At 42.4% G+C, this 11,971-nt stretch overlaps 1 protein-coding gene across 1 annotated transcript in view; it reads left to right on the top strand.

Annotated features, from left to right (window-relative positions):
• Positions 1–11,971, top strand: part of LOC138965681 (short transient receptor potential channel 7-like) — a 137,353-nt gene that overhangs the window by 123,445 nt on the left and 1,937 nt on the right. The window contains exons 10-17 of the mRNA XM_070337859.1: positions 94–233; positions 797–896; positions 1,772–1,923; positions 6,290–6,444; positions 7,933–8,131; positions 8,700–8,930; positions 10,341–10,496; positions 11,681–11,747. Coding sequence (XP_070193960.1) covers positions 94–233; positions 797–896; positions 1,772–1,923; positions 6,290–6,444; positions 7,933–8,131; positions 8,700–8,930; positions 10,341–10,496; positions 11,681–11,747 — 1,200 coding nt within the window. The remainder of the gene's footprint in view (positions 1–93; positions 234–796; positions 897–1,771; positions 1,924–6,289; positions 6,445–7,932; positions 8,132–8,699; positions 8,931–10,340; positions 10,497–11,680; positions 11,748–11,971) is intronic.

The raw sequence follows: 11,971 nt of genomic DNA, 5'->3' as shown, positions 1-11,971 counted from the left end.
ACGTAAAAACTAGATTTGATGACGTTACCCGTACACGTTACCGTACACGTCCTGAAAAGTGCTGATCTAGATCTTGCTATTATATGTCCCCAGGTATGGTGTGGCAGGAAGTCAAACAGCTGTATACGGACGGCCTGATAGACTACTTCGACTCCCTCTACAACTACCTCGACACCTTCGTCTTGACATTTTACGTCATCTCCTTTACACTCAGATATGTCGTCATAGCCAAGGTGAGTGTACATTGGTCGAAATCAGTCATTCAGTCAGGCAGTCAAAGAAGTAGTGAATCAATTAAGAAGTCATTGAAGAGATACATGAACAGTTGAATCAATCATGACGACAATCAGTGCATGAGTGTATTTAAATTGTATTTCCAAGCAGAGTATTTGAAACGCTTGTGGACTACCACATGCGTTAACTGGAAAAGCAACAAGATCAAAACATTGCAGAAATAATTATATCTGTATATTTACATGAAAAAGACTTTCGCAAGGTTGATTTCAACCCCCTAAACGACTGCACTTTACTTTACTGTGTTTCCTTTCGTCTTTGTGCAGCTGGGAATTGGTGATGCAATTTTTCTGTAGGACGTTGAAAGTATTGTTCTTTATTTGTGTGTGTGAGAGATTAGAAGATTGGGGGAGGGGTAGTACATGTATATAAACTGCGGGGGACTTTTGGTAAACCTGTAGTTTATCTTCAAAATTTAGATCATGTTGATCCCGGTAATTCAGGAATCGCTGTATCCATCTGCTCTCGTAACTGATCTACCTGCAATGTGTTTATTTCGCAGGTAAACATTTCCTTGGACTATTTCAAAGACAAAGAACCGTGGGAAAAGTTGACAACAGGCGGCCACGAAGCACAGCTCAATTTATACTGGTTGATAGCAGGTACGATTTTCTGTAGACAGTTTTGTGTGTGTGTGTGTGTGTGTGTGTGTGTGTGTGTGTGTGTGTGTGTGTGTGTGTGCGTAAGTACGTACGTGTGTGTGTGCGAGGGTATTTCTGTATGTGTGTGTGTGTGTGTGTGTGTGTGTGTTTGTGTGTGTGTGTGTGTGTGTGTGTGCGTACGTACGTACGTGTGTGTGTGCGAGGGTATTTCTGTGTGTGTGTGTGTGTGTGTGTGTGTGTGTGTGTGTGTGTGTGTGTGTGCGTACGTACGTGTGTGTGTGTGTGCGTGCGTGTGTGTGTGCGAGGGTATTTCTGAATTAATTTCGTAACTGACACACTGTTAATACTGTAAATAAAATGTCTTCAAATGTTGCGATCCTGCCAAGAAAACAGGCAGGCTGTAGATGTTGGTAAACGTCCAAGTAGACGGCAGCTGTTAACTAGTGTAAGAGCGTTGATGGATCCATAATGATTGAAAAGATTTGGTGTATACATACAGTAAGGTACAGTCGAAAAAGTTGTCATAATTGTGATCTCTAAAGAAAGGTGTAGGATGTATAAAAGAACCTCCTTGGAGTTTCCTTAGGGTGGTCGAAATGGCCGTTATTAAGAGGTGGCCGCTAGGGTAGGTTGGACTCTACATTTAAACATTCCTTATTCTCCTTGTCTTGAGGCACGTGTCTTGAGGCGTGCACTACGAAGTGTAATTCACATTCTTTCTTCTTTTAGATCGGTTTTACTGGGACAGCTTCGACCCCCACAACGTGTCTTGAGACGAGCTTTACAAACAATAATTCACACTCTTTCTCCTCCTTTTAGATCGGTTTTACAGGGTGCAATACAAGTCATATTGACATTCTTTCTTCTTCTTACAGATCGGTTTTACTGGGACAGCTTCGACCCCCACAACGTGTCTGAGGCGACCTTCGCCCTGGCTAACATCATTAGCTTTGCCCGGGTGTCCTTCGTCCTGCCAGCCAACGAGCTGTTCGGGCCCATGCAGATCTCTCTCGCCAGGATGATCACCGTGAGTTTTGTAGGAGGAGGGGAGTGGTGTTGGTGGTGATTGTGGATGTGATGTTGTGGATGTGTGTGTGTGTGTGTGTGTGTGTGTGTGTGTGTGTGTGTGTGTGTGTGTGTGTGTGTGTGTGTGTGTGTGTGTGTTTGTGTGTGTGCCGGTGTGTTTTGTCCGCCACCGAGCTCTTTGATCCCAAGCAGATCTCCCTCGTAACCATGATCACTCAGAGTCGTGTAGGAGAAGGGGAACTGCTGTTGTTGTTGGTAGACCGACCAACGGCAGTGCTTCTTGTTCGTTCATTCATTCACAAAACTATGGATGGGTTCAACCAATTTCTTTGTGTAGAGCGCAACTTCCTGAATAATAACGCAATAGCAAGGGAGAGAACCAGGTTTTTGAGACTCTCTCAACTTCAAAGTTAGTATTCAGTTACCTCCCGTCCATTCTGGTTATAATGCTCGATACTAAGACAGCAGTGCCGTTAGCATGCAACCTGTGAATAAACTGGCAATTAACATTTGTGAATTTGTATTTACTTTTTGCTAAATATATTTACATGTAACCGACTTTGAAGCTATAGATGAGGAGTAGTCATCTTGTATTCCTTGTGTATCAAACAAGCAGATAGGATCGCACACACAGGCAGATGTGTTATGCATTATTAGATTCATCCACAAGCAGATCATCATAAAAGTATATAATATACCTGAGGTGCATCACAGTAGTTTTACCTCTGTCCTGCCAAGCTTCTCTCTAAAATCATCGAGAATATGCTTCCCGTTATAATATCCACTTACTGTATATTTACAACATTCGCAGTATGGCATGTGTCTTCCTGTGGTAAATACACGGGAAGCGTGGCATTCAAGACATGTATAGCTCATTTGAGACCCTCTGGTACTTAAATGTTCACCTTTATTTCAAAAACGATGCATTTTTTGGCTCTGTATTAATCTCAAAATCGACTAAAAACAATCAGATTACTATGATTTTGAGAGTAAATTTTGTTTGCGGTATTGATGCTAATTATTTCTTCATAATGACTTTGAACAAACAGCAGAGTTTCACTCCTCGGCAAGGCCTCCCAGCCAGCTTTATCACAACTTTTTTAACGGCAAATCCCTTTCCAACGCGTATTTTACACGTGCAAACGACGGGTGTCCGCTGAATTTTACGTGGTTATACCCAGTAACCCAGTCGTGCGTGAGGCCTGATAGAGGGAAGGGTTATAGCTATGAAATGTAGAAGTCTTTATGAAGACCTAATTGATATGCCTTATAACGAAAAACTACTTCATTTGAAAAAAAAGGTATTTGACCGCTTATTAAAAAGCGATTTATCACAAATCAAAGCCTCCTAACAAAAGTGTTGAAATACCATTAAGAAAAATCAATTACCAAGGTACCTCGTATGATTTTTCTTTAAAAGCGGTAATGAGTATGACATTTTCTAAGTGGGTTTAAAGGCCAAAATCGCGGGCGCGACAGGTGTATAGCTCTGTTTTCTCGGGCCTGTAATACGTCCGGTGTAACACGAGAAAATTACTCCCACGAAATTTTTATCCCGGAGTAAACATTTCGTACGAAAAAGTTACTCCCTTTACGAAAAAAGCACTCCCCCATTGCACGAGAAAATTACTCCCCAAGACAGGTGAGTTCCGAGTAAACATTTCGTACAAAAATGTTACTCCCCTGACGAATAAATAACGAATAAATTACTTCACCCCAACACGAGCAATTTAACTTCCCATGCCAGGTGTACGAAATGTTTACTCCCTTGTCCCCTGTTAGTCTTGGTGGTGGAAGGGGTGGAGGGAGGGTAGCGCGACATTCGTGTGTGCGAGATCACTTATTGGCATTATCCCTTCGCCAGCATCCCATTTTTGCGTACGAGATTTTTACTGGAAGTAATAAAAATGGGGAGTAAAAATTTCGTGGAGGGAGTAATTTTTTCGTGCCTTGGGGAGTTCTTTTCTCGTACGAAAAGTGTACTCGGAGTAAGAATTTCGTACGAAATATTTACTCCGGAGTAAATTTTTCGTGGACTAAAAATTTCGTGTTACACCGGTGTCTATTTTTTTTCTCTCTGTGGCCTTTTTCTCTCTGTGGCCTGACCAAGACAGGTGAGTTCCGAGTAAACATTTCGTACAAAAATGTTACTCCCCTGACGAATAAATAACGAATACATTACTTCACCCCAACACGAGCAATTTAACTTCCCATGCCAGGTGTACAAAATGTTTACTCCCTTGTCCCCTGTTAGTCTTGGTGGTGGAAGGGGTGGAAGGAGGGTAGCGCGACATTCGTGTGCGCGAGATCACTTATTGGCATTATCCCTTCGCCCGCATCCCATTTTTGCGTACGAGATTTTTACTGGAAGTAATAACAAGTCGCGTAAGGCGAAAATACAATATTTAGTCAAGTAGCTGCCATTTTTCAGCAAGACCGTATACTCGTAGCATCGTCAGTCCACCGCTCACGGCAAAGGCAGTGAAATTGACAAGAAGAGCGGGGTAGTAGTTGCGCTAAGAAGGATAGCACGCTTTTCTGTACCTCTCTTTGTTTTAACTTTCTGAGCGTGTTTTTAATCCAAACATATCATATCTATATGTTTTTGGAATCAGGAACCGACAAGGAATAAGATGAAAGTGTTTTTAAATTGATTTGGACAATTTAATTTTGATAATAATTTTTATATATTTAATTTTCAGAGCTTGTTTTTAATCCGAATATAACATATTTACATGTTTTTGGAATCAGCAAATGATGGAGAATAAGATAAACGTAAATTTGGATCGTTTTATAAATTTTAATTTTTTTTTACAATTTTCAGATTTTTAATGACCAAAGTCATTAATTAATTTTTAAGCCACCAAGCTGAAATGCAATACCAAACCCCGGGCTTCGTCGAAGATTACTTGACCAAAATTTGAACCAATTTGGTTGAAAAATGAGGGCGTGACAGTGTCGCCTCAACTTTCACGAAAAGTCGGATATGACGTCATCAAAGGCATTTATAAAAAAAATGAAAAAAAACGTTCGGGGATTTCATACCCAGGAACTCTCATGTCAAATTTCATAAAGATCGGTCCAGTAGTTTAGTCTGAATCGCTCTACACACACACACACACGCACACACACACACACACACACACACGCACATACACCACGACCCTCGTTTCGATTCCCCCTCGATGTTAAAATATTTAGTCAAAACTTGACTAAATATAACAAGTCGCGTAAGGCGAAAATACAATATTTAGTCAAGTAGCTGTCGAACTCACAGAATGAAACTGAACGCAACGCAACGCAGCAAGACCGTATACTCGTAGCATCGTCACTCCACCGCCCGTGGCAAAGGCAGTGCACGTGGAATTGACAAGAAGAGCGGGGTATTCGTTGCGCTGAGAAGGATAGCACGCTTTTCTGTACCTCTCTTCGTTTTAACTTTCTGAGCGTGTTTTCAATCCAAACATATCATATCTATATATTTTTGGAATCAGGAACCGACAAGGAATAAGATGAAAGTGTTTTTAAATTGATTTCGAAAAAAAAATTTTGATAATAATTTTTATATATTTAATTTTCAGAGCTTGTTTTTAATCCGAATATAACATATTTATATGTTTTTGGAATCAGCAAATGATGGAGAATAAGATAAACGTAAATTTGGATCGTTTTATAAATTTTTATTTTTTTTTACAATTTTCAGATTTTTAATGATCAAAGTCATTAATTAATTTTTAAGCCACCAAGCTGAAATGCAATACCGAACCCCGGGCTTCGTCGAAGAGTACTTGACCAAAATTTCAACCAATTTGGTTGAAAAATGAGGGCGGGACAGTGCCGCCTCAACTTTCACGAAAAGCCGGATATGACGTCATCAAAGACATTTATCAAAAAAATGAAAAAAACGTTCGGGGATTTCATACCCAGGAACTCTCATGTCAAATTTCATAAAGATCGGTCCAGTAGTTTAGTCTGAATCGCTCTACACACACACACACACACACACACACTCAGTACACACACACACACACACGCACGCACATACACCACGACCCTCGTTTCGATTCCCCCTCGATGTTAAAATATTTAGTCAAAACTTGACTAAATATAAAAATGAGGAGTAAAAATTTCGTGGAGGGAGTAATTTTTTCGTGCCTTGGAGAGTTCTTTTCTCGTACGAAAAGTGTACTCGGAGTAAGAATTTCGTACGAAATATTTACTCCGGAGTAAATTTTTCGTGGAGTAAAAATTTCGTGTTACACCGGTGTCTATTTTTTTTCTCTCTGTGGCCTTCTACCATAGCAAGGTAATGTCTCTTGGATACGGATGTTCGGCTTTAAAAGCGTAATTCCTGTTCTCTTGTGCAGGACATCCTGAAGTTCGGAGTGATCTTCCTGGTGCTGTTCCTGGCCTTCCTGGTGGGGCTTCACAACCTGTACTGGTACTACCCCAAGTCAGTACGTAGAAACGTGGAGCTCTTTGAGAACAACATCACCACCAAAGCCGGAGACTACTTTGGCATGTGAGTAAACGTTCGACCACTTTCGCAAAGAAGGGAAAGTTAGACTACTTTGGCATGTGAGTAACCGTTTGAGTACGGGGAATTTACACTAATTGGCATGTGAGTAAACGTTAGACCACTTTCGCGAGTTGGTGAAAGTTAGACTACTTTGGCATGTGAGTAAACGTTAGACCAGTTTCGCGAGTACGGGGAATTTAGACTAATTGGCATGTGAGTAACCGTTTGACCACTATCGCGAGTTGGTGAAAGTTAGACTACTTTGGCATGTGAGTAAACGTTAGACCAGTTTCGCGAGTACGGGGAATTTAGACTAATTGGCATGTGAGTAACCGTTTGACCACTATCGCGAGTAAGTGAAAGTTAGACTACTTTGGCATGAGAGTAAACGTTAGACCACTTTGGCATGTGAGTAAACGTTAGACCACTTTCGCGAGTAAGTGAAAGTTAGACTGCTTTGGCATGTGAGTAAACGTTAGACCACTTTCGCGAGTAAGTGACTACTTTGGCATGCGAGTAAACGTTAGACCACTTTTGCGAGTAAGTGAATAAGTTAGACCACTTTGGCGAGTAATATAAGTAAGAGTTAGAATGGCACGAAGGAAACAGTCAGACTAGTTTTGGTGTGTAAAGTTACGCTTGCGTGTGAGTCAAAACAAGACGAATTTCGGAAAGAACCTTGCTTTTTAAAGTTTTAGTGAGACAAACTATCACCAGGCCAGTCACTAGCGAGGGATGTTTCTAAAACACGATGAAAAGGAACACGTGTCGATTGTTTGCCTCACTAACAGCAGCTTGAATTCTCCATTTTTAATGTTCGTTTTCTGCAGGCCAAACACTATCTTTTGATCTTTTGCTTTGTTCGTTAGTTTGATTTTGTAGTTGTCTGTTTTCTTGTCCAAGAGCTATTTTTGTCGTCGCTTTGTTCATATCGGACTAAACGTTCAGAACTGTGTTCTGTTGGTTGGTCGGTCGGTCTTGTTTACTTTTTTCATAGTTTATTTGTCTTGTTTTCAGTTCAGAACAGTGTTCTGCTTGGTTGGTTCGTCTGGTTTTCTTTTCCTCTAGGTTGTTACACCCCCGGTATAGGGGTGTGTATAGGATTCGGTCGATGTGTTTGTTTGTTTGTTTGTTTGTGTTCGCATATAGATCTCAAGAATGAACGGACCGATCGTCACCAAACTTGGTGAACAGGTTCAATACATTCCTGAGACGGTCCTTACAAAAATTGGGACCAGTCAAACACACGGTTAGGGAGTTATTGGTGGATTAAGATTCTACAAGGACTTATAGAGGGACATATTAATGGTCAAAGGGAAATAACCTTCTCAGTTGGTGGCAGTGAGAATGGTAAGGACGGGGGTGTTTTCCTACCTCGGAGGAATTTCTTGTTTGTCTTGTTTTCAGACCAGACGTGACGTTCAGAACAGTATTCTGCTTTGTTGGTTGGTCTGGTTTTCTTTTCCTCTAGGTTGTTTGTCTTGTTTTCAGACCAGACGTGACGTTCAGAACAGTGTTCTGGTCCATGCTGGGCCGAGGAGAACCCACAGTGGTGGAACTGGGGGACTACCACAACTACTTCATCCAGAACGTGGGCTACTGGATCTTCGGCGTCTACAACTGTGCCGTTGTCATCGTCCTCCTCAACATGCTCATCGCCATGATGTCACAGTCCTTTGAGATCATCCAGGTGAGGTCCACAATGCACAGCGGGGAGAAAAATGACGATGATGATGACGATGATGATGACGATGATGATGATGATGATGATGATGATGATGATGATGATGATGATGATGATGGTGATGGTGACAATACTTGTGTGTGTGTGTGTGTGTGTGTGTGTGTGTGTGTGTGTGTGTGTGTGTGTGTGTGTGTGTGTGTGTGTGTGTGTGTGTGTGTGTGTGTATGTGCGTGCGTGCGTGCGTGTTTGTGTGTACAGAACGGCTCACTATATTGAGGCCGTCCATAATTGGGCTCGAAGTTGACTTCGCGAAAACGTCTTTTTCGCCGAAAGTTCAGTGCCAAGGTTCGTGCAGCGAGCTTCGTGCAGTAGACTTCGCCCAATGAGTATGAGGCTTAACAAATAAAAACATCATTAATCTCGCAAAAAACTTCAGTCTTATACAAGTATTGACTTGCCTTCACGGCTGTCGGCAGTTTGACCGAACCACTAGCTGCAGGCTATGCTAGTTTATTATAAACGAGTCGACGCCAAGATCTTCAGTCAACTGTGAACGCGTGTTTTGTCCTTACAGGCGGAGGCAGACACGGAGTGGAAGTACGCCCGAACCAAGCTGTACATGGAGTACGTCAGCGGCGAGTCGACACTTCCCGTGCCCTTCAACATCGTGCCCAGCCCCAAGTGCATACTCTACTTCTTGGCGAGCGTCTGCAAGCTGTGCATGTGCTGTCGCAAAGAGGAGCAACCGCCATTAGGGCACCCTGGCAGGATCAAAGACATCGAGATGTTTCCTTCTAATGGAACGGTAAGTTAAACGTTGGTGTTTTTATTGGTAGGGGAGGGCAGGTGCGGGGTTGGGGGGGGGGGGGGTTGCGCTACGTTTTGACTGTTGTCTGCAGGTTGTGCTGTCGTAGAAAGGAGCAGCCGCCATTTAGGCACCCAACAGGGTCAAGGACATACAGATGTTCCTCTCTGTTAGAACGGCTTGGTGCGGAGAGTTGCAAAGAGGCTAAAATTGTGGAAGGCTATAAATATAATGCTGGGGGGAAAAAGCCGCGCCATTAGAGTATCAGGGTAGGATGAAAGGCATTAAGATGTTCCCTTCTAACGGAACGGCGAATTTCAGGTTTTATGATGTAACCGAGTGCCGTACCTCGGGAGGCGAAGTGCAATCAAACAAGGATTGAACATGTTAGGGCCAATTTCTTAGCCCTATAAAAACTGTTATGCAAACTCGAAGGTTTCCATGAACATACAGACAATCGGAAACCACCAGACCCCATCACAAACAGAATTCCACAATCCACCTGTGTTGACTTAAAGGCCAACAACTCGGGTGCAGAGTCTGCTGTGAAAGGAGCGGTAGCCTCCCCTGTCACAATCGCCCCCGTTTGAATGAACTTCGTCCCGAAGTTCCGAACCGGGGGACCACTGTCCATCCCAAGTTCGCAGAATGGGAACAGCACGAAAATGTTCAGTGGTCATATTATGCCATTACCTGGACATATCATGCCGAGTCCCATCCCTGCTCGCAAGCGCCAGATGTAACCGAGTGCCGTAACACTACGATCACCTCGGGAGGCGAAGTGCAATCAAACAGGATTGAAAATGTTAGGGCCAATTTCTTAGCCCTATAAAAACTGTTATGCAAACTCGAAGGTTTCCATGAACATACAGACAATCGGAAACCACCGGACCCCATCACAAACAGAATTCCACAATCCACCGGTGTTGACTTAAAGGCCAACAACTCGGGTGCAGAGTCTGCTGTGAAAGGAGCGGTAGCCTCCCCTGTCACATGATAAGAGGGAAGGGGACATCAGGCAAAGAAAAAGCCATGCTGTATTATCTGGTTAATGGCTGCAGGCAATGCTAGCTTTTTGCAAAGAGAAATACTTGCCACTGATGAATGAATGATGATGATGATGATGAAGATAAGATGAAGATGAAGATGAAGATGATGATGATGATGATGATGATGCTGCTGCTGCTGCTGCTGATGATGATGATGATGGTGATGACGGCGACGAAGCAACGACGATGACGATGATAATGATGAAGTGGAGGAGAAGGATGAAGTTGATGAGGAATAGAAAGATGTTGATGCCATTCTATCATAAAATTATAAGACAACAAGAAATATTTATCAAAACACTTTGGTCACCATTTGATCGCTGATTTTCACTGTGATGACCTCTTCCACTCCGGTGTTCAGCAGGAGCCTCAGGCAGTGGCACAGGGTTGGGAGATCCCGGGAGTGAGGAACCCTGCAGGCATCAAGCACTTCCAGGAGAGAATGGCCACCACCAATGGCTTTGTGCGCAGCGACTCCGACCCCAGTCTCTACACTGGCGAAAACCTCACTTACAAGGTTGGTACTCCGCCATAGTGATCACTTCTTTTATATTTTCCCTTGGATTCGTTGATATATTTTTTTCTCAAACTTTTAATATATTGTCACAGCAATACACGCTTCAATTTTCAAAATATAGGCACAGCAATACACGCTCCAATTCAAACATAGGCACATAAATACTCGCTTCAATTCAATCATAGGCACAGAAATATTCGCTTCAATTCAAACATAGGCTCAGCAATACTCGCTTTATTTCAAACATAGGCACAGCAATACTCGCTTTATTTCAAACATAGGCACAGCAATACTCGCTGCGATTCAAACACAGGCACAGCAATACACGCTTTATTTCAAACATAGGCACAGCAATACTCGCTTCAATTCAATCACTGGCACAGCAATACTCGCTTCAATTCAATCACTGGCACAGCAATACTCGCTTCAATTCAATCACTGGCACAGCAATACTCGCTTCAATTCAAACACAGGCACAGCAATATTCGCTTCAATTCAAACACAGGCACAGCAATACACGTTATTCGTTAACATTAGCTTTATGCTTGAATTGGGATCCTCAATGTTAAATACTGTATATATGTCACGAAACAAGCATTGAATAGGCCTACAGTTTTGTTTAAACCATAAGGTCGGTGCAGCTTACATTTGGTTTGATATGCATGTGGTACATTCAATGAGGATTTCTTTTGGCTGGCTGTCTCTACCATGGCCTGGGTCTGGGTCTGGGTCTGGGGGGCTTGAGAAAAGTATAAAGTGGGAAGTTGTATTTCTTGTTTAGCTTTTTTTCATGTTTACGCATTTAGATATATTCGTTTTGTCACCGGCCAGAATATCCCTTGATTTTAGTTCTTTAAGTTTGGCCTGCATACGTGCCTGCGTGTATATGTGTGTGTGTGTATGTGTATGTGTGTGTGAGAATGTGTGTGTGTGTGTGTGTGTGTGTGTGCGTGTGTGTGTGTGCGTGTGTGTGTGTGTGTGTGTGTGTGTGTGTGTGTGTGTGTGTGTGTGTGTGTGTGAGTGTGCGTGTGTGTATGTGTGTGTGTGTGTGTGTGTGTGTGTGTGTGTGTGTGTGTGTGTGTGTGTGTCGGCGCTGGAGTGTTTGCATGCGTACGTTCTTGTTTGCCATATTACTATACTTAAACCATTATGATCAAACTTTATAAAAACATATCTTTGTGCAGAGAGTCATGAAGCGTATTGTCAAACGCTACATATTCGACACACAACGGGAGTCGGACACGCAAGAAGGTAATGATATTTGTAAAGGCACGCCCACAAAAGTAAGAGACAGTTAAACAGCATACCTTTGTGTAAAACAAATTAACACACAAAAACATATAATTACAAGCAGTGCAGTCTTGTTAATGTCATATACCTTTACTGTCTTGAACCTAACTGGAACAAATGCAGTTTGATAAGTAAAAAGACCAAAGAAAATTGTACTCACGTGTGAACGAAGACGACGAAACAAA

The sequence above is a fragment of the Littorina saxatilis genome, linkage group LG1 (assembly GCF_037325665.1).
Source record: "Littorina saxatilis isolate snail1 linkage group LG1, US_GU_Lsax_2.0, whole genome shotgun sequence".
NCBI classification, from domain to species: domain Eukaryota; kingdom Metazoa; phylum Mollusca; class Gastropoda; order Littorinimorpha; family Littorinidae; genus Littorina; species Littorina saxatilis.
This window is presented reverse-complemented; position numbering and strand designations above follow the sequence as displayed.